This window comes from Struthio camelus, chromosome 1 (assembly GCF_040807025.1).
Source record: "Struthio camelus isolate bStrCam1 chromosome 1, bStrCam1.hap1, whole genome shotgun sequence".
NCBI classification, from domain to species: domain Eukaryota; kingdom Metazoa; phylum Chordata; class Aves; order Struthioniformes; family Struthionidae; genus Struthio; species Struthio camelus.
The window spans coordinates 57038694-57065257 of record NC_090942.1 but is presented as its reverse complement, the minus strand read 5'-3'; the positions used below and the strand labels follow the sequence as shown (position 1 = coordinate 57065257).

General features: G+C 46.2%; 1 protein-coding gene across 1 annotated transcript; it reads left to right on the top strand.

Moving 5' to 3' along the window:
* Nucleotides 1–713: 713 nt before the first annotated feature.
* Nucleotides 714–12588, top strand: RBX1 (ring-box 1). The gene is made up of 5 exons (XM_068941174.1): nucleotides 714–844; nucleotides 3205–3283; nucleotides 9589–9659; nucleotides 10964–11049; nucleotides 12414–12588. The coding sequence occupies exons 1-5, from the start codon at nucleotides 767–769 to the stop codon at nucleotides 12424–12426; spliced, it is 327 nt and encodes a 108-aa protein (XP_068797275.1). The 5' UTR covers nucleotides 714–766; the 3' UTR covers nucleotides 12427–12588.
* Nucleotides 12589–26564: the final 13976 nt, after the last annotated feature.

The window sequence follows — 26564 nt, the reverse complement described above, 5'->3', positions numbered from 1 at the left end:
TGGGGCTGTACTTAAAAGCCATCCAAACTTTCTGTCAGGTATGCCGCCTCATTGGATTGGCGTCTTTAATCTTTTCTTTTTTGGGGGGGGGAACCCTACATGCCCTTTCACGACGCCAACAAACCGGGGCCGGGAAACCAGCTTCTCCCCCAGCTCCTCGGCCGCCTGAGCCGCCGCCCCGAGGCCCACGGGCCTTCCGGTGGTGCCGGCCGCCGGCGGAAGCCTTGCGCGGCGGCCGGGCCCGCGGCACCTGCTGCCCCGCCCGCCGCGGAGCGCAGCGGCCGCCAGGAGGCGACAGAGGCGCCGGCAGCGCCGCGCGCCCCCTCCCCCCGCGCTGCGCAGCTCCGCTCCGCCGGCGACGCGGCCCCACCCGCGAGGGGGCGGGGGTAGCGGCGTCTCCCTTTAAATGCTCCGGCCGGGCTGGGCCGGGCCCCGCCCCTCCCCCACCGCCGCCCCTCCGGTTGTGCAACCCCGGGCGTGAAGGGGGGGGGGGGGAAGGATGAGGTAACGGCGGGAGCGGGGCGCGCAGCCCGGGCTCCGCCCTGACCGGCGCCTTTAAGAACCCGCCTCACGTGACCGCACTCCCGCTGGCTCCCCCCCGTTACACACCTGAAATTTGGTGATGGGAGGGGGAGAGTGGAGGGGCGGGGCGAGGGCGAGGCCCCGCCCACGGCTTCCACTCCCCCGTCGCCTCACCCCCCCCCACCCCGCCGCGTTCTCCGCGGCGCATGCGCACGGAGCAGGACGGGCGATTCACGCATCCAAAATGGCGGCCGCGATGGATGTGGATACCCCTAGCGGCACCAACAGTGGCGCCGGCAAGAAGCGCTTCGAAGTGAAGAAAGTGAGGCCCGCCTGGCGCGCTCTCGCCGCCAGCCTCGGTGGGAGGAGGGGGGGTTGGCCGGGGCCGGCCTGCGGGCGGCGAGCCAGGGGGAGGGCGCGTTCCCACTCCCCTCCAGGCGCCGGGCTCCCGGCTCCGCACCGGCGCGGGCGGGGGCGGGGCCTGCGGGGGTCGTGACGTGCGTCGGGGCCAACGGCCGAGGCGGGCGGCCGCACGTGGAGCGCCGGCCGGCCAATCAGCGGGTGCGGCTGGTGCCTGCTGCCGCGCGCGCGCGCGCGAGGTGGGGGGGAGGGGCTGCCCCTCGTGAGGGGGCTGCGGCGCCGCCCGCCCCGCCGGGGCCCGGCTGCCCCCCGCCCCTCGCTGCCCTGTAAGAAGCTTTGCGCAAATTTGCCGTTTTCTTTCTTTTTCTTGTTTTTTCCCCCCCTCCTCCTTTTAAATCGAGCAGTAACGGCGCTTGTGTAGTCAGCAAACGCTCTCTTGTCCCTCCGGTTTTTGTCTTGTTTCCCCCAAACAGTCATGATGTAGGTGGTCTGCTCAGCGCCTGCGGTTGGTTTGCCAGGTGGAAGGCGGTAAACACCCCTGTCTGTTACACAAGGGCACAGGCCAGGTAGGGAGGTTGGGTGGGGTTGTCCAACACTAGAGTCTGGTGTTGGACAAACCAGACTGGTTATCAGCAAACACTTCCATCTAGTGATTCATACGTATATAGTGATTCCTGTTTGTAGGATGGTGTCCAGGCTAGTTTACTTGAAATACAGTTGTCATCTCTGGTGGGGGAAACTCCTAGCTCTGTGCTGGGCTGCAGGTCTATGCAGAAGCAGGTGCTTGAATAAAGTGCTTGCTTGTTCTTTGGAAATAGAGCTAGGCAATATACCGATGCCAGGGTATTATGTATTACTGCAGTTCTGAATGATAACTGTGCCATCAGGTGCCAATGCAACAACAGTATGTGCGAGAGTAGCCCTGCAGTATGTTCATTATAGCTGTCATGTATAATGTGTGGCGCTTTATTTCCTTCCCGGAGCTGTTACAGTAGTACCTCTACAGCTGTGCCACTCCAGCGCATGAGAAGAGCAGGAAGTGGCACCTCTTATCTGTTGGTGGTATTCCTCCTCCCCAGCAATATACCAAGGCACATCTGGTGTGTGTGTGCATGTGTGTTTGGCTCAGAATAGGCCTATGGGTCCCCAGAGTAGCATATGTGGGAGCAAGGGATTAAGTATGTGAGAGCATGGAAGAGATGAGGGCACTGGGAACTTGCTAGATGCCTCAATGAGGAGATGAAGTCCTTGGAAGATAAGTACCTCAGTCAGTAGGCTGGAAAGAAACAAAATGTCTGGACCTCTTAATTTAGTAGTAAGTGAAGATTATCCTGGCTACCTATATGCTCTCAGACTGCTCTGAATATTGAAGGCAAGCCGATCTATTTAGTCGTTTGGGAGTCAGGGAAAGGTAGTGTAAGAGATGATTCCAGTCATGGGTTCCAACTGTTTTAAGGGAAAATTATTTCTTAGAACTGCTGCAAATAATGGAAATTCCTCTTAACAAAATGGCATTTAGATTGGCCTTTCTCCAAGGCAGTGTCTTTTCCATCAGAATTGAGGATGTAGTTTGAGATGCATTCTTGCCTAGGAATCTTGAATAGAAATGCAGATGATTACATTTGTTTGACAAAAAAGGGGACTAAGGGAGGTAGCTCTTGCTTCTAAAGTAGAAAGGAGGCATTAGGTCTGAGAGGTTTGTGAGGAGAATGCACTGTTGCTTTCCTCTAACACTCTTGAACTCATGAGAAGGAATGGCTCTGGACTTCTAAGATCTTTTTTTGTGGAATGTCCCTGCTTTTCCTGGAGCACCTCTCCTATGAAGAAAGTCAGAGAGAGCTGGGACTGTTTAGCCTGGAGAAGAGAAGACTGAGAGCGGATCTGATCAATGTATACAAATATCTGAAGGGAGGGTGTCGAGAGGATGGGGCCAGACGCTTCTCCGTGGTGCCCAGTGACAGGACAAGAGGCAACGGGCACAAACCGAAACACAGGAAGTTCCGTCTGAACATGAGGAAAAACTTCTTTCCTGGGAGGGTGACTGAGCCCTGGAACAGGTTGCCGAGAGCGGTTGTGGAGTCTCCTTCGCTGGAGATATTCAAAACTCGCCTGGACACAATCCTGGGCAGTGTGCTCTAGAGGACCCTGCTTGAGCAGGGGGGTTGGACTAGATGATCTCCAGAGGTCTCTTCCAACCTCAGCCATTCTGAGATTCTGTGATTCCATTTCAGAAATATATAGCATCTTGAGGGGAAAAACAAGGATTTATGTGTGCTGTAAATTGAGTTAAAACTATGTTTTTCTTTTTTTCTCTCTCTCTAGTGGAATGCAGTAGCTCTGTGGGCATGGGACATTGTGGTTGATAACTGTGCCATTTGCAGAAACCATATTATGGATCTATGTAAGTAAATGGTGGGGAAGACAGTTGACAGTTTTATCACAGGCATGGTGCACAGCTGAAATATCCCCTGTTCAGGGTATGTTTCTGCAAATACAGCTTTCAGTAAGGAAATAACTCTTCTCAATGCCTATAATGCTATGCTCTATCTTGTGTAATGCTAAGGTTCTGTAATCTATTTTTGTCACTTCTGTCACCGTACTGCTTTCCCACACCCTTTTCTTGTAAGGGATTAGAATCACTTCATACATGCCATCTACATGCCATCATACATACTTCATGCCATCTACAGAAGGCATGATGTTGCTGAGTGTATTTTGGGTGGAAATATGAGGAAAGGGAATAATAATAATAGAGAGCTGGAAGGAGGTAAACATATTCAGGATTGACAAGTATTGCTCACAAAGAGAAGTGATAGAGTTTGAAGTATAGGTATCAAGTTTTTGAAGAAGCCCAATAGGATGAAGTCTTATAACACTTTTTGTAGCTGGCTGGCCAGAAGCGGCTCAGACCAGTGACCTCACTTGATTCCTCATTCTGCAAAAGCTACTTTGCATAAGTTAGTTAAATATCGTGGTATGGGGAACTGTGTGGTTGCCCAGAGAACTAATTGTTCTTTTACGAACAGAAAAATCAAATGTTGAAACAAACTACAAAACGTTGTTAGTATTGATTTGAGTTTCTGCTGTATAATCTTGATAGTTCAACCAACAAATATGCTTGCTACATAGGAAAACAAAGTGAAAATGGAATTAAGTATAAAAATTTCAACCCTGAGATGGGTGCGCTGTTTTCAGTCATAATGAGTACAAAACAAACTTTTTTCTTAACACTGACAAGCTGTTTTTCACATAGTAACTGTCCATCTTGTTTCAATAATGCAGAACAGAAGACCTTTTAATTTATCCACATAGAAATTTGCCTTATTTGCCTGTAGTACTGAAATATTAAGATCATGGAACCCCAAAAAGCAAAAGCAGATACAACTACAGTGTCTGAAAATGGCAGTCAGGATTCCATCATGATAATTTTATTTCACTTCGTTTTTATGCAGTAGCCCTTGGAACGACTAGTAACGATAAGTTACTGTCAATAAGCCTATAGGACAGTAAAACCTGTTACAGAAAAATGAGACCTCCTGCTTATCATAATCTCATCTAGTGAGAGATGTACCTGATTTCACCTCGTATTTAATTAAGAATTCCAAAGCTACTTTCAAAAGAATTTTTATAAAGAGAAAACGCTATAACACACAGGATTGAAACTGGGTTAAGTGAGTTCCCTTCTTTGCTTTCATACAGATATGTTTGTATTTTGAGCCAGTTACTGCCTATTTATGCCTCAATTTATTCTGAGTTATCAGAACAGTAATGATAACAGTTAAGACAAGCCAAGTGACAACGGTGGTTGTGAAATATGCTGAGGTCCTTTAAAACAAGGATTTACTTTTGACGCCCCTCTAACCTGTGCCATCTTGAAAAGATGTTGAGGTGGGCGCTGGGGATGCAACTCAGTCTACGATTATGATATATTACAGAGAAAAACGTGCAGCTGACAAGTAAATGGAATTTTAAAGGTCTGTTGGAACATAAGTTGTATTTATAGAATTTAAAAAATATATAGGATAAATTTATAAAATCATGTAATTCACTATAATTATTCAAAACAAGTGAGATATGTTGTTGTAAGATATTGGATGCTAGAGTGTTTCGTTCTGTGAAGCTGCCTCAAAGTTAATACTGCTTTCCCTAAAAGACCAAATACAGTCTTGTCTGTTTGCCATTTTTGATAAATGGCAAAAGGAAATGTGATGAAGGGGAGATGTGGAGGAGCTGGAAGGGGAGTAGATAGTTGTTACTTTCCAGTAGTGAACTTCTTGTGTCAGTTCTCAAAATAAAAAGTCCTACCTAAATGACTTTTTGAGGGTGTATAGGCAGAACAGGAAAAACAGCAAACGAAGAGGACATGGGTGAATTTCATTCTTTTTTGAGTTGCTTAAGCATAACACACACTAGTTTGGGTCTAAGCAATGTTATGAAAAGCCTGGACTGCAGATGAAGGACCAGAATTGACAGCATACAGAGTAGAAGAAGTATCTAAATTGGTGTTCCGAGATCAGAGTTGGGTCTGGATTTACTTACTTCCTTGTTACAGTCCATTAATGATGTTAAAAAACACTTTAATTAGATTTTCAAACATAAGATGTGAAGTGATAGGAAATTGAGAAAAATTAATAGAATATGCAGGGAAGGACAACACAACATTCAGTTTGATAAAATGCCGGATACAAATGCCTCCATCCTCCAGTGATGAAGAGAAGCCTTGAAAGGGGAGACATTAAAAGAATGCAAAGTGATAAGTCTGCCAGCTACGCTAATGGAAGACTGTTAACGTTATCGAGTCAAGCATGCAAAAGCTAGGATATAACAAAGTTAAAGTTTCATGTGCCCCTCCCAATGCATGTATGTCATGACTGTCATGGTCAAAGGATTCCCGCCCACCCTCAGTACGATTCGTTTTCAGTGTACAGAATGAATGAACAATTTTTCAGTGTTTTGTTTTCTTTTCATTGTTCTTTGGAAAGACCCAGGTTCTATTTAGATTTTACTTAAGCAGCGTTCTTGATTTCTTCAAGGGCTTGCTCTTTGGTGCTATTGCTGCAGCATGGTAAGTGGAGAGTGTTAAGAAGCACTGTGATTAGTATAGTGGGTTACCTTCTGGTCTAAGATGTGGAATGTAATAGGGTGGCAAAAGTGACCCATATGCTTTTGAAATAAATAAAATATGCTAATGAAATACTGGCCCCTTCCTTTGATAATAAGATACAAAGTACCAAATTTGGTATTCCAGTTGCACAAAGATAGACAAATGGGATAGAATCCAAAGAAGAAACTCAGCGTGATTAACAGGTTGAATGATTTTGGATTCATGGGAAGAATGAAAGAACAGAACTGAGTATAGATAGATTGCTAAGTCATAAGTAAGAATGGAACATGATAACTGTGTACAAATATTTCTGAGAGCCTGACACCAAGAGGAAATATTGAGCATTATAGAAGCGGTTTATAAGTAGAAGGCATCATATGACAATACAACAGGGGTGGAACTTAGGGTAAGAATTTGGAAAAACCTGTGGATAATTCATAAGAAACTGGAGTAAATTGCAAGGGGGAAGTACTAGAATCTTCCTGAAGTTTTAAAGACTTAATTGGAGAGCTCATGCTGCATCTTGTGGGTCACAAACGTATTCCAAGGTTGTTAGCCTGGTTATTTGTTTTTTCCATCTTTTTCTGATTGAATACAGTACATGCTATGTTAGCCGTTCATATTTAGTTTTGTTCTTCCAACTACATCAGTCCCTTCATGACTAAAAAAAAAGTCCCTTCACGTTTAAAAGAGAAAAAATAGAAGGCAACGAGTAAAGAGAAAGGGAAACCCCTCTAGTGGTTACCCCTGTTCAAGCAAGAGCCATTTTGAAGAGCTCTGCCATCTAGTTACCAGTGCAGCGGCCTGTTATTGCAGCTGTAAAAGGAAGACATACTCTACTTCTGTTAAGTACCACTGTAGAGCTACTTTTCTTGTGGTATAAATACACAGAAGATTTCTGCAATAGGAGATGAAGGGAAAGAGGGATGATTCTTAATAGATGCCAGGATTCAAAAGTTATATAATACGCATTTCTGTAACTGCCTGAGTTGAAACATTTGCACTGTGTCTTTCACAATTATTACACGTAGTTCAGGTTTTAGCTGTATCTTTCTCATTCCAGATGCTCTGCCAAAAGCAAAGCAAAAGAAGAGTAGTTCAATATTCCTCCTCTGGTACCTGTTACTGTCCATCTTTTATCACTTACTTTGGGTCAATAGCCAGTAGATAGCTTTTCTTTATTTCGGTGGCTAGAATCATGGGCTTTCATTCTCTGACTGAGACTGTTCCTTTGTTTTATTGTTTTGTTGATATATTTTCCTTTTTTGAAATTAGGCAAGTAAGAGACCAAGAAGTGATTTTGGGAAGCCTTTTTTTTTGGCAGCCGAAGATGATTGTGCCAGCAGTAGTCTCCAGCCTGTTTGATGAGGGAGTTAAATCTGGATGTCTTGTTGGGAGGGCCTTACATCACCACCAGAGAACTCCTGCTCAGCTATTTCTGCAAAAGCTCATCTGTCCTCTTAAACTGTCGTTTGTTTTAGACTGTACTGGCTGATCAACAAATGCTTGAGTAACACTAAAATGAATTTAAGTGCTGCTGCTCCCCCTTACCTAAGCCATCTTTCTTCCCCTCTCCCTCACACTCAAAGTGGAATCTTAAAAGCCTAAACAAGTTTTATGATTGTGTTCCGAAGCGTACAGCTCACAGATTAGGGCCACTGGCAGGGCAGGGACCAAATGACATAGGCTTGGGCTCAATGGACTTCAGATCTAATATGCCCAATATCCTGTTCCCAGCAGGGGAAGAGGAGAAGAATCAAGATAAGTATAGTGCGTGATGGGATAGTTTCCTTGCTTTTAGCAGTCAGGGACTTTCTGAGTTAGTTTGCTTACCAGTTGACCTTTCTTCCTTCAAATGCATTTCTTTTCCTTCTCCCACTACTTTTCTTCTCAATCATTCAAAATATTTAAACATATAACCATATATGCCCCATGATAACCGGTAAGTCCATGAGTCTATACTGCTGTAGCAGTAAAATTGTTGCAGCAGTCTTGAGTGGTACATTTTCAGCAAAGGTGCACTTTTCTGCAAAGTAGCTGAAGCTCTTAGGTTCTTGAGCATCTTTCACTAAATTAGATATAGTTCTATTGCTGTAAGTGTTGAAGGCTTAATGAATTAAGAAATTTGACATTTCAACGGCACTGGAATTTGTGTTCTTCTATGGGCAGGCCAAAGATTGAGCTTTGGACTTCCTGCTGTTACATAACATATCTTGATGTAAACCTTAGCGCAAATATAAGTTCATCCAAACCTTGCAGAACACTTGCTGGAAGTGAGTTTCTTTAAATCCAAGTCTTGTTTTGGGTAGTTCTCATGCCTGAGGTTAAATGATCTTTCTCACATCTTATGAAAAATGGGGCGCTCTTATTTTGCTCATCTCCACACCTGAGAGTGGAGAATGGAGGAAGGGATGAATAGGACAGAACAAATGAAGAATGTATTTTTCAGCTAAACCCGTGGGGCTTTAGAACATTTTAAAATCCTTAATTGGTGAATCAAATTCCTTTTCCTCTAAGCATATTCAGGCACAGAGTGATGCACAGAGAATTGCACAGAGAATTGGAGCTCATTCAGATATTTTCTTTGCCAAGAAAAAAGATCCGCAAAAAAAGAAAGTAACCAACCCATGTATCAAATTCTAAGCTGATCATATATCTTATATCTAGCACTTCTTTTTAAACCCTTTGGGCTTGACTTTCATTGTTTTGAAGATGCATCCTTTAGCAGGAAGTAGAATGTTGGTCTTAAAATAGGTTTATGTTGCTGATTGTAAAAAAGTTAGGAATGTCTTCTTTTTCTCCTTAAGTTTCTTCTTTAGCTGGAGCAGGACTGAATTGTTCAGGGTATAGAATGGACAGCCAGGTTGCTGAATTTGTTTTGTCAGTGCTGTTCTTTCTTCCTTCCTCACTCACTCACTTCATCCGTGACACCTGACATTTAAAAAAAAACCCACACAAAATCTTAAGTTATCTTTTTCCTTTTCAGGATCATCCTGGGTATTCTGCTCTAAGGTGTTAAAAGTTCAAAATATACGGTTTAAACTGTATTTCCCATTAGTATTTTGGGGGTATACTCATCTGTCACAGGGCTATAGAGAGGAGACACATTTCAGCTTTAAATTAGTAAATTAGTTTGTAAATATAATTTATGGTACAAAATGTCTGACAAGACAGTGAATTTATATTTAGAGAATCCCAGGTAAGAAATTTAAGTAAACTTTTCTTTACAGTACTGCTATGGTAACTGATCATCAGAAAAGGTGTATTAAAGCACGACAAACCAAATTAGAAATACTTCTCCTTAAAATTTGGAAAGCAGACACACATTTCTGGCAGATGAGCTGGGTACTCTTGCCCTCTGATTCTTTGGGATACTACAGATTTAGAGGAAAGGGGAGGGTGAGATGAAGTATCTTTTGATCTAACATTTTTGGGGGAAATAGTACGCATTAAACCAATAGCTCTTGACACTTTCTAATGTAATAAATTCAACAAAACAAAGAGCTGTTTTTTCCACTTGCTATAATAAAGAAACCTACCAGTTGGTGCTGCATATAGATCTTCTACTCCTGCATATACGTGTTTAATCTTTGTTTTCACAGGCATAGAATGTCAAGCCAACCAAGCGTCAGCTACCTCTGAAGAGTGCACAGTTGCATGGGGCGTCTGCAATGTAAGGGAAACTGTTTTGTTACTAAGCTCAATGTGTAATGATGTTGTCCCTTTTTTCACTGTTAGTTCTAAAAAAGGTTTCAAGTAATGCACCAGAAAAAAGAACTTTAAAATGCCAATTGTTGCCTGGAGTGTAGAAAGAAGAGGAGATAGCAGAAAAGAAAATGGAAGAACGAAAGTTGGAGAGGTGTAATGGGGAAACACAGAAGAGGAGGGAGGAGGATAGGACCTGTCCTATTTTTTGGAAGCATAATAGAGCTTTAATTTTGAGCATAATTTTCCTGGTCAAGGTTTTGCTTAGGAGTTACACCTTTTGTCTGATAATAGGATTACTTGGATGTCAGCATGCTTGATTTGTCTTTGTGCAGGCTGATTCAAGGAGTGCATACGGGATGACTGGGTGACTTGCTTTCCCTTTTGGAAGAAGATCAAATCAGTTTTAGTGTCTAATCTCCAGCCCTTCCATTTTGCTGCTGCATGCACTCCTTCATATGTGGTCCCGCTAGCATGTGAACTCAAACTGGTGTACCATCTCTTAGCTAGCCTGGACCTGAACTGGAAGATACAGTTTTCCATAATGGAATAGCTACCTGTTCCTCAGTGCCAGCCCCAGCCTTGCTGTGCTGTGGGATGGAGTTACAATGTGGTAATCCTCAAAAAGGATTATGAATGTTACGATTCTGTCTATAGAAGACGAAAGCAATTTTTTTAACCATGTCAGAATAGTCTAGCGTCAAAATTATGACTTTCTGTGCAATAGTTACCACAAATGGAACCTTGTTTTTTAAGGACCTGTATGGGGCACGGAATAGAGTGTCTGCAGTAAATGTGTAATAGAGATTTTTTTTTTTTCTGGCCTTGCAAGTTCATTTTTATCCAAGCTTGAGTTTGTCCAGAGATCTCGCGGAAAGCTTCTGCCTGTCTACGTACATATCACCCTGCTACTTGTTGTGAAATCCTCTTTCTTGCCTCTCTGATTATGCTTCTTATCAGCATCTACTCTGCCAATTTTAGCAGCTGCTAAACTCTGCGTTCTTTCCTCATCAGAAGTCAGTCGCTTGCCACTGTGCCTACTGTGGAACAGGCTGACTGCTGCCATTTCACTAAGGTTCCCTTTTTCTCTTGAACTTGCATCAGTTCCTTGGTGCTTACCAGTGAGCTGGCTGATGAGCCCTGCCCACCTTTGTCTGCAAACACTTGCTACTCTCTTCTTACCGTGATGCTTTCGATGTATTAGCTTTCATGTTGAGGCATGTTTGTGAATAGTGTGTTCTGAAATGATGTGATTTGAACTTTGTCTTCCAGCATGCTTTCCACTTCCACTGCATCTCTCGCTGGCTCAAAACTCGCCAAGTATGTCCGTTGGACAACAGGGAATGGGAGTTTCAAAAGTAGGTATCTGGCACAGTTTTCAACATCAAAAATGCAATTATCCTTCTGCTAGCAGAAATGATCAATGTCAGATATGTGGGTAATCTTTCTTGTTTCTGGGTCTGAGGGCATAGTTGCTGTTGGGAAAGGATTTTATTTTACCTTGCTGTATAGCGACCTTTCGCTAGTTACCTGGTATTAAATGAGCTCTGAAGGAAGACCAAATAACTGTGGGGTAAATGAGCATTGTTATAAAGTAGAGATTTCTATTGACGTTCTCTCTAAAGAGCGGAGAGCAGAGAGAAATGGAATCCACTGAAAGCAGAGCCTCAGGTGAATGCTGCACTGCCGCAGGAGCAATTTGGGTTTGGAAACTGACCTGAATTGAGCCTCTCTTGTTCCAGAGCATTTATACTGAGCTGCCAGAAGTTTTATTGGGTCCATCTGTGTCTCGGTGATTTGTTTTATAAATCTAATAAGATTAGAGGCTAATACGGCTGACTTTTTGGTATCTTGAAAGCAAGTGTCCATGTAACCATTGCTGCAGCTTGGCCCATTTATTCAGAATTTCTACATTTTCTTTTGTTTTGTTTTCTTCAAAGGTCTGTTGTTAGAATAATCAGGAGATACATGGTTGGGTTTTTGAGGATTAACTGTACATGGACAGTGGTTGGGAAGTGTGCGTGTCACGTACTTCATTCTGCACTGTTTATCCATTAATCTCTCTTTGCATAACTATGGATTCACCCTCTTTTTTTCTTTTTCTTTTCTTTTTTTTTTTTTTAAGACCATTAAGAGTCCAAATTAAAGCAAAGCAAAGCAGATACTGTAACTATTCGGGATTGTCTTTGGGATCTGGTTCACATTCAGTTGTATAAATGGTCATTAACATGACCACTTGAGTATTATAGTTTTGGTCTTAAGATATTTTAATGAACAGTTGATAAAAGCTGAGCCCAAGGTGCAGCTATTCTGTCTGGCTAGAGACTAATGTTGCATGGGCAGCATTATGAGTGATAGGAACATGCCTGAGTATCTTCTTATGCGGGCCCAGTAATATGTCTGGGGATGTGATAGGCTTTGGCCTTGTTTTTGCTCAGGGTACAACTGAAGTGGGATTCAGGGCAGAAGATGAGGATACTGAGGGTCTCTTGCATATGAAATGGTGAGCTGCTTAGTCTCCCATCTAGGTAAAGACTGGATAGACTTGGGGGAAGCGAAATGTGGAGAACTTCCTAAGGTTTCCATAGCATAGCATTTCACCTACCTCTGTTTTGCATGTTAATTAGATTGTGTTGGAATGAGAATAAATCTGCCCAAATCAGCACTGGTATCAAATACAAATTTTCCAAAAGCATTAATGTAACATATTATATATTTTCAGGTATGGACATTAGAGAGATGGTCACCAAGCTTCTTGTTATGTCGTCAGCCTGAATTGTTGATGTCACTATGGATTTGTTTTAGCAATTTGAAAAATATGTGTACTATTTTGCTTCAATCTCAATATCTCTCTATTGTACACCATTGAATAAAATCTTGCTGGAGCTTCCTCTCTACATTTTTGTCTTGTTTTTATGAGTGGGAAGTTGGTGAATGAGAAAGCAGAAGAATTTTCTGAAGACTGGGGAGTTCAGGTACGCTTTTGTTCATTCATATTGGCAACACTTTGGGAGGCAAATGTCCTGTTTTTATAGGAGAACTTCCTGGGCAAATACTCTTGTCACTGCCCCCAGTTTTTGACTGAGGGTTTGGTCTTACTCCATAGCAATTTAAGAACCACACCTCAGGCTCACTGAAGTCAGCATTAGGCTTCATCCTGTGTAGTATAATGGGAGCAAGACATGGCCTGGCTAAGTGTAATTTATGCAAATAGTATTCTCAGGCGGACACACTTTCTTGCAGTGGAGTTGAAATGATGATCCATATAATTAGGGATTGTGTCATTATTAGAAAGTACTTTCTATTGCTTCTACTCTTGAGTTTAACTAGACCGGCTCCGTTACAGAGGAAAATGTCATTAACCGTTCTCAGTGCTATCTATTTAGCTTGGGAGACTTTAGCTGAAGGCCAATTTTTGTCAGTGCTCATATAGCGCTTTCGTGTGTCAGGTGAAAGTAGGCTCAGGTAGCTCACATGCTAAATTGACTGCAGAGCTAAAAATAACCGATGTGTGAAAAAAATAATTCTTGGTTGGCTTTCTACTGGAATTCCCCCATTTCAAGCCAAGACACAGTTCTTACTGGCCAAAAGTTGTTATTCTGAAAAGTACATAATGCTTTGTTTGGTTCCCTTGTTGGCCCTTGTTGACAGCCTCAGCAGATGCCTGTAACTCAGACAAGGTAAAAGAAATTCTTCCTACTACAAAAGCTTGTCCCCCTTCATGTCAGCAGTGGTATGCACAGTAAATTTCTGGTTGTTCACGATGCTACCTTTGGATGAGCACGTTTTTGCTAGTTATTGAGGATGGGAAATTTGTTACCTAATGCTAAACGTTAGTGTACTGTAGTGATGGAGAGTAAAGATGGTCACCAACAGAACCAAAACTTGCAGGCGTTTCAGTAATTGCTGGGTCTTTCTTTAATCTGCAGCAAGCAAATGTCAGGATTATTTTATCAGCAGGTGTCAGTGCTCTGCAATGATACAGTTTGCTATTTTCCACCCTCAGGAATTAAAAAGGGACAACTAGAGTCAGGAGAGTTCATAGTTAAACAGTTTTTTTTCACCGAAAATTTGGAGTTCAATTGATTCAAAGCTCATCAAGGGAATTTTGGTGATGGGAACAGGAATGGAACAGAGCAGGGGGAAAAATGACCTTCTCGGCTAACGTAGTGGTCAAAGCATTTCATCCAGGCAATGGGATATCCAGGTTAAATACCGTTCTCTGGAATTTGCACTTCCTATTGAATGTCCTATCCACCTGACCAAAATATCAGCTGTCCCTGTTGATGACAGCCTGTTTGTACAGTGTTTGAATATTCAGGACCTGGAGCGGCAGATCAGGGCATGTAGTTCCTCTAGGACTTTGTTTTGGGTCCAGCTGCATCAGTCTGGTTTGTTTCCCTTTAGTCTGTGCGTATTGCCCTGAGCGTATTTTTTTGGCTGAGGACACATCAGCGCAGGCATTTCCCTCTCCTTCATGGCTTTGTGTGTTTTTGCTCGAGGCTGTGCCTGCAAGCAGATTCTTTTTGTATCACTGTTTTGGTTTTTTTTTTTTTTAATGGATCTTTCCAACTGGCAATTTACAGGCACTCTCTCCCCCACACCCCTTGAACTCCGTTCTGGTACAGTGCGTAAACTGTTAAATTTGATTTCAGTTTGCTCTTGTAGAGTCTGTCCCAAACCTGGTTTCCCTAAATTGGGGGGGGAAGACTGTAAAGCAGCAATTGTTTACAGACCCTGGAAAGAAAATCCGTTTTCAGCTGCTGCCAGTGGAAACAGTTCTGCTGCCCTGTTCCCTCTGCTGCAAAAGCCCTGAAATCTGCTGTGACGAACCAAGGCAACTCCAGCATACGGCTGCTGGCAGCCCGGTTTTCTCTAGCGCACATTGAGGATTGCGTCTGGGGGAGGGGGAAGAGCTTCCGTAAGTGATCCGAGAGAGCAGCGCTACAGCACAGGGAGCGGAAAGTGAAGGGACGAGGGATCCGTTTTATCCAAAGAGACAAAGGCTCCTATTTCCCTGGGGCATGGTTGCTCGCTCAGACTAGCATCACCCTGTCCTGACTTTTACAGTTTGGCCTCCATCTGGATGTTGCGGTGGTGAGAGGCAGGAGGAGCATTAGTTCCCACTGTCATCTTTTTCTTTTCTTTTCTGAAGCAACAATCATTTTGAGCTACAGCTTTCCCTTCTTGCAAAATACAGACGGCTTTTTGGGGGTGGGAGGAAGGAGTTGGACACTTTTCTAAGTCGTTGGGGTGCTGGGGGGGAAGGTAGGTGTGCAGGGGAAAAATGATGTCTGTGTTAGTGGCCCTTTGCCACTTCTGTAAGTGGGGAATAAATCTGAACTATGGACCCAAAAATAACGAAATCGGAATGAGACGATAGTTAGGACTGCTTAGAGTGCGTATCCCACAGCTTGTCTGCTTAGAGAAAAACAAATCGGTGATGGACCTGCTGCAGAGCAGAAGCCAATTTTGACATTATTGATGATTTCCACAAGTTCGTCAGCTGAGCCGAGCTGAACAGACCCCAGTGGAGAGCGCTTGGAGCCAGCCAACCTGACCAGAGAGCAGCTGCCTTTTCCTCCTTGTGGAAAGGAGGCAATAAACTTCAGATGCCGGGTGGCATCAGCTGCGCCTTGCCTGCCAAACCCCTCAGTGCTATTTCATGAAAATGTCAGAATCAGGGCTATGTGGTGCAGAGAGAGAGCACGTTCTACTGTTTTTCTAAATACTTGCAAAAGCAAGAGGTGGTGGACTGGCACCAAAGAGCAAAACATAAGTGTTACAGTGCAGTGGTTGAGCAGCAGTTAGTAGGTAAAAGTATAGGTACTATGTACTTTTCCCCCCTCAAAAGCCTGTTATGGGCTGTACACTGAAAAATGGCATGCCTTCAGGAGCGCTCTGGGCAAAAACCTCTCTGTGTCTGAGAGGAATGGTTAAAGCCTCAGCCAGTTTGCCAGGCTTGTAGCAACAGATCATGGAATAAATATGGTTGTACCTTCATGCCTTGGTTTTTACTTCAATATGGTTGTGAGGAAGTATCTTCAGAGATACACATGCTTTATTTGGGATGAGGAAGCTTTGCAACTGCTTTGGGTGGCCCTCTGCATGTCCTCTATGTGGGCAGAGCCCCGGGAGCTGCTCTGGCTGCTATACTGTCAGGTGTGATGGTGAAACCCCGTCCAAGTGTGCTAAAACACAGCCTTGTGAGGAGAGGCAGCAGTAGCCTTCTGCAGCTAGGGGTGCAGGCAAGCAAAGATGCCAGCATCCATCAGTTCCTCTCCCACTAGCTCCTTGTGGAGAAGCTAATGGGCATCCTGAAGCACTCTGGGGCCACAAAACGTTCAGCAAAGGTGATGCGAAGATCACCCAAGCAGCATCAGCGTTGAACGCGGTGGAGCAATGCCAGGACGGGCAGATCCAAGCTTCCAGGAACAGAGCAGCCTCAGTGGGAAGCCTGAGGAGATTTGTGCTGTCTGATCTTCTGGAAAACTTCTACTTCCAAATACATCAGGGATGAGGACGGCAACAAAGCTACTTCCCTGACTGGTAACCATCTTTGGTTTCATTCCCCTAGCTAGAAGCAAGCGGAGAAGAGCAGACAAGAAGATAACATGAAGAAGAGATGGGCAGAGGCAGAAACTAAGACTAAGTTGCTGCCTGTGCTTGTCCCGGACACTGCTACCATCAGGAGAGAGGTGAGTAGATGTTGTGGCAAGCAGCGAATACCAGTGCAGGCCTGGATGGAGAGCAAAAGCCTTTCTCTTTGGCAGTGCAGTACATTGGTATGGCCCCTATTGCTTCACGTTGTCCTGGGCAGGAGAAATGTGCTGGTGTAGACCAATACAGAGGCATTTTCAAGACGCGAAGCCGATGCCCACTCACTCAAGATACCACAGCATGGAAACAGAGAAAAAAACTACAAACTCATATGTCATCTTGCAGGGATTTCTCTGTTCTGCAACTACAAACGCAGTATGTGTGTTAGAGTTCAGATATCCTTACGCTGACAGCCCAGCTGGGGCTGGGACTGCAGCACAGGCATCTCTTTGGAAACATCTAGCAGTGGGCTAGCAGCGCTGGTGCTGCGGTCCTGCTCTGCCAGCCCGCTGTCAAGCCTTTCCCCATCCCACCATAAAAGCCGGTGTATCCACACCGCAGTGGCTGCTTTGCCTCCAGTGAAGAGATGTCTCTCAGAAGGGAGGGAAGGAGGTTTTCAACGGGCTCAGCAGACCCCGGCCTCCCCAGACCTCGCCCTGGCCTGGCTGAAAGCTGACGCTGGCCGCAGCCTGCTGGAAGACTCCCCAGGCCATGGCTGGAGAGAAGGGGAGGACACGAGACCACCAAGGGTATTTTCCTACACCAAGTTCCCCGGAGGGCTGGCAGGGAGCAGGGAGGATATGTGTGAAGGAATGTCTTCTCTCCCTGCTTTGCTAACTGCATTATTTTCCTCCCTGCAGAAACTGAAAAGAGCAAGCTTTTCTTTTCAGCTCTTGCTTTTCCCCACAAGCTCGCTGCACCGATATCACTGCTGTGTTTAATTTGCTGTGAAAAAACACCCCCCCCACACTTTATGTAACTTTGTTTTCTTCCCCAATGCAACGGGTTTTGCAGCAAGTTTGTTCTGTTTACTGTGGTGCGTGAAGAATGGCACATATCACCCCCCCTCCACACACACACACACACAATTTCTCTCTGATCTGGTCTATTATCTAGCCTGGTCTGTTATCAGGTCTGATCTTTGCCTTTCTCCCTCTCTGATCCCGTTCCCATGGAGATCCTGAGGAATAAACGGGTGCCGTGTTCATCTGGAGCCTCAGGGAGAGGGTTAGTGGGAAGATTTTTGGCTCACCTGGGTGGTAATTGTAACCCATCCCAGAAGCCAGTCTACTAGTTGCTGGAAGGTCTGTTTTGTGTTTCCATCACTTAACTCCTTCACAACAATAGGTTGTTGGCCTGTTGTTTCACTTTTTTTAGGCTGCTTTCCAGCCCTTCCCCGTCCCATGCAGAAGGAGATGCTACCCAAAGCTGAGCTGCGCAATGGCCCAGCTCTCAGGCCTTACACGTTGCGCCACCCCCATTAACAGTCTCGACTGCAAAAGAAAAAAATTCAGCTGAGAGTTCAATTCAAAGATCTGTTGAAATTTAGCAGCAGCTGATTGCAGAAAGTATATATCTGGGCATGGAAACACATCACTGCCTGCTTTCCTGCTGAATTTACCTCCTCTCAGACCTGCTGTAGCCTGGACTTAGCCTGCGTTTGCTGCCAACATCAGCTTGGTTGCCCACTTTCTTGCTCCTCATGTGAACGATGAGGCCTACTCATGTGAACGATGGCCCCACTGCTCCAGCCCACAAGCCGGAAGAGGGGCACGACAGTTGCATCTGAAGAGGTACCAACGTTATAGGTATCACCAACTCAGGTGGGACTGCAAAGCTGTATATGGCAGGCATGCAGGTATTTCATGCCCATGGGGCAGCAGGTAGGTATTTCCAGTTGATGTGCCACCACCCCAGGTAGACGTTCCTAGGTGGTAGCGCACTGGTGGTACCTCTGAGAAAACGTCCTCTTCTTCCAGCTGTGCTGCTCTTTGTCCTCAGGGGCTCTCGTCTCCACTTCATTCATCTTCCTGTGCTGGGTTTCAACCTGGTACTGCTGCACTGAGGCCGGGGAGTAAAGGAGGAGGTCTCTGGAGACGTAGCCTGCCTAATGTGCTTTCCATCCCCCTTTCTCTTCCATGTCCTAAAAGACATAAACAACAATTCAAATCAAAATGGGCATTTGTTTCCTGTTTGTGCATTGAAAGAGGTGGCATTTTGTTTGAGTGTTTTTTTCATCCTATTTGCATCAAACACATTGAAATGAATCATTTTGACATGAAATATTATGATTTTTAATGCAAAACATGTTTTGATGTTTTTCATACTTCCCGCCCCAGAATTTCGGTATTGCAGTTTTTTGAATGTTGTTTGTTTGCCAGAATTCAGTTTGAATCTGCAGCCTTTTTTGTAAAACATGAATTCGGTTTTCTACAGTTTTAGTCTGTAGCCATTACGCTTGCCACAAAAGCATTTATTTGTGTTCAGTTTTGGGGGTAAGGCGAGAGAAATGTCAGAGGCTGTGTGCGCTGACAAATGCGCCAACAAATGCCTCCTTCAGCCCCTGCCTATGACATGACTGCTGCAGCACATGTGGGCTGGTGGGAGCTTTGAGGGTCCCCTGGTCCCTCCTGTTCCCCTGGGTCTCTAGCATCTTTCTACTCCATATTGAGTGAGTGGCCATCCATCTCCTTGCTCAGCCCGCCAGCAAGTGGAGACCAAAGGTTTAAAATACTCAAAAATCACTGATCTCCAAACTGTTCATAGCTGAAAGTCTATGAGGAAGGATGACAGCTCAGTGGGGATTGTCTGTGAGCCACTGGCTTCTCCAGAAGGCTTCCAACAAGATAAAACGCTCCTTAAAAGGGTCTCTGTGAAGAATAATCTAAATTTGTTCTCCCAGACAGGTATTTTGGGTGTCTCTCAGTGCCATTGTGTACCTTTCCTGCAAGATGGGGAGATAGAGTAAGAGCCATTGTTTGCACATAGGAGGCAGGAATGAAATAGCACGTCCTTTTCAGGCATTTAGGAATACAGAGGAGGTTTATGGCAGATTTCTTTGTATCCATGCAGGATTATTTTGACAGGGCTAAAGTAAATGTGTGTCCCTACGGGACTGCTGGACATCACTGTCAGGAAGGTAATGTATGAAAAGGCCTGTGCTGGCTCTACTTCTGGAAGTTTTACCTATTTCTGAGACCTTGTCCCCGTCTCCCCTGCAGTCTCCCATGAACATTGGCCTCTTTTTCAGCCGTTTGCTAGCTCTCTGAAAGCCAAATAGCAGCTTCCTTTCTTTCTCCATATGCTACCTGCCTTTAAAACCTGGGACGGACACACAGAGGTGCTTCTTGCGCTGGTGGAGAAACTGAGCCCATCCTTATTCTGTTCCCCAGTGACATACATAGTTCCCCTCAAAAATTGCTCTTAGTCAGCTGTTTTTGCAGCCACTGTGCTCACGCAGCATTTCTGTCCTGGATTCCTATCATCTCCACCACCTCACCTACAGGGCTTGTCGCATGTTACAGCTGGAGACCTGGGACAGTGCCGAGGGGGAGGATGGCATCCAGGACAGAGGGACAGAGCGAATCCTCAAAACCACAAGCAGCAGCAGCAGCATTTGTGCTGAGAACCATCTTTGTAGCCCCGACTGTTTTTCATTTGTGTCTCTTTCCTCAGCCTGACGCTGCACGCTTGGATTGGTGACGATGGCAGCCTCTTTTATATCTGGGGTTGCAGCTGCTGTCGATGAACTATTAAAGCACCAAAAGCAGCTCCTGGAAGATCACGCAGCCTCCTTTCCTTTCTCCTTTCCCACTTGTTTCTTTTGAGGTCAGTACACAATTTTTGGCTTACTCCCTTGGGCTCTTTAGTCGCTCGGTCTCTTGGAGTTGTCTGTAAATGTAGTATCTGCATCAGCATTTAGTCAGCATGGTGTAGGGTCTTTGAGCAGAAGTCCGGAAACAAATAGTGCTGTTGCTGATGTCTGTGACCGGTATGCTTTAGCGGAGGGCACCCGTAGGTGGTCGTACTTGCCAGGGAGGCGCACGCGTTCATCCTACCCCTGCACGGAGAACGGAGACTCCGGGAGCAAAAATCACTGACTGCAGCCCAGCTCCTGCGTGCTGCTCATAAATCCCATTAGAGCATATCAAAGCCTTGAACTGTCAGCACTACCTAGATGTAAATACTATAATTATCCTAAGTAAAATGAACAGTTTATCGGACTTCCTGTGTTGAATCTTTTTATTGCAGGGTTTTTTTCATCCCAGATTTGATTTGCCATCGACTGTGTGTGACACTGGCTTATAAATCTCTGGGTTTCGGACACTACCCAGCATCAGAAACCATTGCACAGCTAATTGGCAACCTCACAGAGGCTTATTTTGCTGAGGAGAGGCCTTGTTCCTGACTGCAGTGAAATCTGCAGGTCCCTTTCGAGAAAGAGTCATCAATGCAGCGAGTGATGCTGGCTCCATCCCGAAGTCCTGTGGGATCCAGGAGTGGCTGCTGCGTGAAGCCGTGGTAGCATCAGAAGTTATTTATAACACAGGCAAGGCTTTCTAATGATCATATCAGGCTGCACAGTTCAAGTCATGTGAAATAATCCAACAGCCTTTTTTTTTCTTTTTTTTCAGTTTGTCAGAACAAACACGGCAGAGCAAAATGAAGCCGGTAACTAGGAAGCTCCTGGTCACTGCAGCACACAGCAAAGCCCGGCACTGCGTTTTCCAGCGTTCCCCTTCCTGGAGCAAATAGCAGCGGGCAGTTGGAGTAGATATTTCACAATGAGTTACAAACGGCAGATTAAAAAAAAGGGCTGGACTTCAAACACTCCAAAATGAGACTTTCCACACATAGCTCTTTTCACCGCACGAGGGAACAAGCAGTGTTATTGCTTTTGTCCCTGTTGAGCCTGGAGCTGTGGGTTAGGCTCAGATGTTTTTCCTTCCTTTGAATCTCAACCTGTTTTAGGCATTTCTACCAGCTCCTCTCCTCCTGAAGGTGATTCAGCAAACGAAACACAACAAAACAAAACTCATTTTAATAGCTTGTCTTGGCCAAGACAAACTTGGAAAATAGCTGTGTTATTATCATGAGCTGGAATGTAAAGCTCTTTACTTCATTAGCAGGAACGGCAACAAAATAACAGCCCATAATGTTGGCAAGAGTAGAATCAGAACTAAAATATCGCCTACAAAATAGAAAAAGAACTAGAATAAATTCCTTATTATGGACATAAAATAATTTTTCTTGGACATAATAGTCTCAGAAATAGTCTCGATTTGTGAGAGGCTTCTTGAAAAATATGTTTTTGTGTAGTGTCTGACTGCAAACAGATGGAACAGTACCTGTAACATGAAGAGATGCCTTCAGACGAGAGTCTGCACCACCGAAGTTGCAGGGGGCTGAACGGTGACACTTTATTGGCAAGTGAATGCTTAAAAGTTGGAGATTGAACAAGGATTGAATTAAAACTGCTAACCAGAGAGAGCTTACATTTTGAATTGACTGGAAATCTACAACTAAGACTGTAATTTAATTTGTATTTTCATTCACAACCATAGTAGAGCTGAACAGCTGCATGTGGAATAAAGCAAGAATAGAAGGAATTCCTTGTCACGGGACTAACATAGCCCTGGCAGTTTTTTTTTACTGGCTGTCAATCAGATTTTGAGAAAACTTTTTACTGATTATGGCTAACCTCCTTCAAAAGGATTTCATTCCCCGGCTGAATCTGTAGTGGCTCCTGCCAGCAAAGTGGACTTCCAGGGGTTGCCTACTGTGGAGAGAACATTTTGTCAGGAAGTACAAAACATTATCATAAAAAGTAGAAAGATCTGCAGTAAAATTGGCGTATCTTTGAAAGAGGTACAGAGTGTCTATCTGGTCACAACAGCGTAACGTCCCTTGGTTTTGTTTCAAATTTCAGTCTATCTTGGACTGACCTCTTGGAACCAACAGGAGACCAGGCTGTCCCTCAATCTCCCAAAAGCACACCTGAACATACCTGAAAGCAGTATTTGCTGTAACTCCAGCCTCTGAAATGTCTTCTTTTTCCCTCTGTCCACTAGGAACATTTTTTAAAGCAGCCCTTCAACCAGTCTTCCACATGAGGAACCCGGCCCTTGGTGGGATTTAGATTGTCCTTCCATTTGCTGGACATCCCATTTAAAAGAGAGACCACGTGCCCTCTTCAGCATATCTCCATTTTGATGGCCTTGCCTCAGCCTTGCTTCAAACGTACTTGCTGGCGCTGGCAGTGGAGTCCCTGTACCCTTGCGCTCCAGTGAGCCTGGAGGTGGCTGTCGGAGGAATCCACCAAAGACGTCCAAGAGAGTCAGGTATCAGCATGGAGACCATCCACATGGGTAACACAGTGCGTCAGACTGTGCCACCAAAACATATCTGGGAAAATTGTTCATTCATTCAGCAAGAGATCCTCCCACCTTAACAGCTACACTAAGTACTGCCCTGATTTAAAACTGCAGTGAGAGTAATATGGTTATATTCACTTCCTCAAAGCCGTATATGTTTGTGCAAACATTAGGAGGAGATATAAAAGCTGACAGAGCTGTTTTGGCTTCATTCTTTACCTAGATTTTTTCCATCAGTGTTTTTTCTTAAACCGCTGCTTTGGATTTAGCTGCAGCGCGATACATATGGAGGTGATCACCTGAGGAAAATAAGGTTGCCTATGTATCCTGGAATGGGCGTGCTTTGAGATGATTAGTCCATGTACATACGTGACAACCCGTTCTGCAACCCTGCCACTTTGGCATGCCGCGAACACAAGCTGGCAAAGGAGCTGCAGCATCTCCGTCGCTCTGACCACAGCGGCACAAAGGCTGCGAGCGCCACCAGCACAGTGATGCTCCTGGCAGCCCAGGTCTTGGGGCTCAGGGACTGTGTCCTGACTGTGTGCCCCAACGGTGGCATACGCGTGCGTGTGTTGAACATCAGGAGGAACATCGGTTCCCCCTTGGCAAGGAAAACTTCTCCTCCTCCTCTTCTTCTCTCTCTCCGTCCCCGTGTGTTTAACCTCTGTTAGAGCTTCGGAAACGCTCCGCTGGTGGACACGCTGGTTAGAAGAACAGCAGGAATAAAAATATAGGCAATCAGTCCTTTCTTTGCCATTTTGAAAAAGTTGTGTGCAGCCAGGACAGCTAAAAAAAGAATCTTCTGAACACCCAAGCGTTCTTGTTTTGCCTCTGTGGTCTTTGCAGCACATTGGCCTCGCCCTCAGTCTCAGCTGTCTCGCTTGCAGACGTGGGAAAGCAACATGAGCAATCTCGGTAGCATCGTGTTAGAAGAGGTTACTGAGAGAGGCTCTGGCGCTCTGGATAAGGAAAGTGCAGCACAAACACTTTTACTATTTACGTGGTAAATGTGTACAGTAATTGTTCGGTGTTAGTGTCTTTGGGTTGCTTTCTAAGTTTGGTGGGGGGGGGAACCGTCTTCAGTGAAGATGGCTTAAGAAGACAAGCCTACGTTAAGGTAGGGAAGTTTCTGCTGTGAGTCACAGAGACATCAAAAGTAATTTATCGGCGACTTCCCGTCCTCAGTTGTCTGTCCTGAGCAGCCGTTTCCAGGCCTGCCAGGTGGCCTCCAAGGAGCTGGAGCCTCGGGTGGCCGCATCCAGCATCCCTGGGGCACGGCACAAGGGCCTCACCTGCTTTCTGCAGTAAACGGGTCCCTCCGTGCGAGTGTGAGTGCCTTTTTTTCTTCCAAAAATGTACTTCTCCTCCTCTTTTTTTCCATGAATTATCCAGGAGGTAAAAAAGGCTTAAACTGGGTCTAAAATGTAAGCTCGTCTTTTAGCAAATCATACTGTGCAGATATAAAGAAACCCAAAAATCGATTAGCTTTAACGTTCCTGTCCCCCTCCTTCTCCTCACACAGGGTTGGAAACGGGCTAAATTAATTGCAGGAACATCAGGCACCAGAGGGGTAGAGGAAAAAATCCAAAGCCTTGTAGTACAACTCGAACAGTGTTTCACGTTCTCTGGGGTTTTCACTCACAGGAACTCTGCGCCAAGGTTTTAGTCGCACAGAATTTAATGCCAGTTTTTATTCTGCGCATTCCATACTGGGGAAGCGTGTTTGACCTTTGCAAAAAATACTCGCAAGCGCCAAGGCAGCAGTGCTCTTTGAGCCTCAGGTAGGAGCAGGGCCCTGAAATGATTTCTGTCCTTGGCTTGCTGAAGGAACTAGCAGCTTTTTCTTCCCCCTCCCCTGCCCAGCGCTGGGTTAACAGATAGGCGCTATCCATCTGTGCCAAGGTCCCAACTCCTGGAGCAAGGTGATGAAATCGAAATCTCAGCTCCGTGTGTCTTTTAATAAATTGAGCTTCCAGTCTTTCATCATTGTGAGAGGAAATTTGAAAGCCTCGCCCAAAAGGCGTTTGCTGGCACCTGCGGAGATGCTGGAGCTATAGCTCAAAAAAGACAGGCACTGCACCATGCATCTCAACAGGGACTTAATTACAAGGCCGGTTTCTATACGGGCCCCCCGCTTTACGGCTGGAGAAGAGGGTGGCAGGCCCGGGCTTTTGCAAGCACATAAATCTGTCTGCTGGGGTAAGAGTTTTGACAGAGACCTCAGTTACTCCCAGAGGCGTGGGAGCCTCGATGCACGTTTTGATATAACGCCGGGGCCGCCATGAACCCCACGTGGCTGCACTGCGAACAGTCTTATTCCGGATCGCCTTTGAAAATGGTTTCGAGGCTACGACAAATCGCAGATTGCCGCCGTCTGCCGGCACAGGGGAGCGAGCACGCCGCACCGTGCGCGGGGGCCGCGGCGCGGGCTCCTTCAGGGACCGGTCACAGCCCATCCGCGTCATGTGGGACCAGCTGCCTCCACCACCGCTTGCTTCGTACACCCTGGCGGACCGTTAAGCTCGCCACATCTGCTACGTGCTCATTTTGGGGAGCTAATTTTTCAAGGCAGGGACGGAGATGCTGGTGCAGCCTTCATGCCTATGGAGGTAACTAAAAAGCTCTGATCAGGATTTCCAGGGGCCTGTGCGCAAAATGCCTTGGAAAAATCAATGAGTCTACCTACACTTTAGGCAATCTTAAAACATCTGAAGCTGAATGCTCTCAAGCGACGATCTTCGCTCTAGGATTCGCCTTGCCTTAGAGCCTGCTGGAGCCTGGATTTGTCCGAAGGAGCGCCAGGCGCAGCCAGCCCAGCGGCAGCCATCATGTCCGCTGTGCGCGAGGGGCCCTCTTTCCAATAAAAACGAAGCAATCGGTTCGCCAAGTCCAGGCTGCTGTGCTTTGTCATCAGTGTACGCGCCTTCTCCCGTGGAAGAATTTCCTTGCCGTCGCCAGTGCCTTTGCAGCCCCCGTGCCGGGATGGTGGACGGTTCAGGCATTTCTGAAATAAAAGGAAGTCGCGTTGGATCCTGCTGCTTTAAATTCTTCACTTCCTCTTATTATCTTTCCCCCCCCCCCTTCTTCTTCTTCCTTAAGCAAGTGAAAGTAATTCGCATGTCCTTGCAAGGTCTGTTTTGTCTACTGCTTCCCCAGGAGAGACCCGCTGGCGCTGGGACCGGGGTGGAGGGGACGATCACGGGCTTTAACGCCAGCGCAAACGTGAAGCGGGGCCGGGGGGGGGAGGGGGCAGCTAAACCCGGTGGGCTCTGCAGGGCCGGGAGACCTCGCGGAGGGCGCGAGGGCCCTCCAGGCTAGCGCTGGGTCGCTCTGAGCCCCTGCCGTCTTCTGGCAGCGGTGTCGGCCGCTGCTGAAAGCCGCCCTGCTTCGGCGGGACGCGGAGACCCGGCGAGCGGTAGACTCGGGCCTGGGGGCCGGAAGAAAAAGAGGCCGGAGGGGCCAGGCAACGCCAGAAACGACAACGCGCCCGCCGGCGGGGCCGGCCGCGCTCGCCCTCGACGTCTTCCCCTCCGTGGCCTTCGGCAAACGGGGCTCGTTTCGCGGCTTGGCGGGCGAGCGGCCGGGACGGCAGAGGCACCGGGCGCCGACGGGGAGGCGCGATGCCACCGCCGCGCCGCCAAGGCCGGGCTTTATGCGGGCCGCAGGGCCGGCTCCGGCCGGGGCTGTCGGCCTCCGCTTCCGGACACCCTCTTCCCACCAGGTCGGGGCGTCTCCGAGGGAAAAAGGAGCTGCTGCGGGCCGGGGCCGTGCCTCAGGGCGGTGACACGGCGCTCTGGGGTTGCCTGGCTGGGGATAGGTTAAAACCGGCTTCTCCATCAAAAGCGGTCATTTTTATACGCGGCGACAGGCTGTCGATGAGAAGAAAGGGGGAAGGG

Excerpts from the sequence above, each read along its gene's own strand:
- RBX1 (XM_068941174.1), top strand. The coding sequence starts at position 767 with ATGGCGGCCGCGATGGATGTGGATACCCCTAGCGGCACCAACAGTGGC. Across the intron at positions 845-3,204 it reads AGCGCTTCGAAGTGAAGAAA|TGGAATGCAGTAGCTCTGTG; the intron begins GTGAGGCCCGCC and ends CTCTCTCTCTAG. Across the intron at positions 3,284-9,588 it reads AAACCATATTATGGATCTAT|GCATAGAATGTCAAGCCAAC; the intron begins GTAAGTAAATGG and ends TTGTTTTCACAG.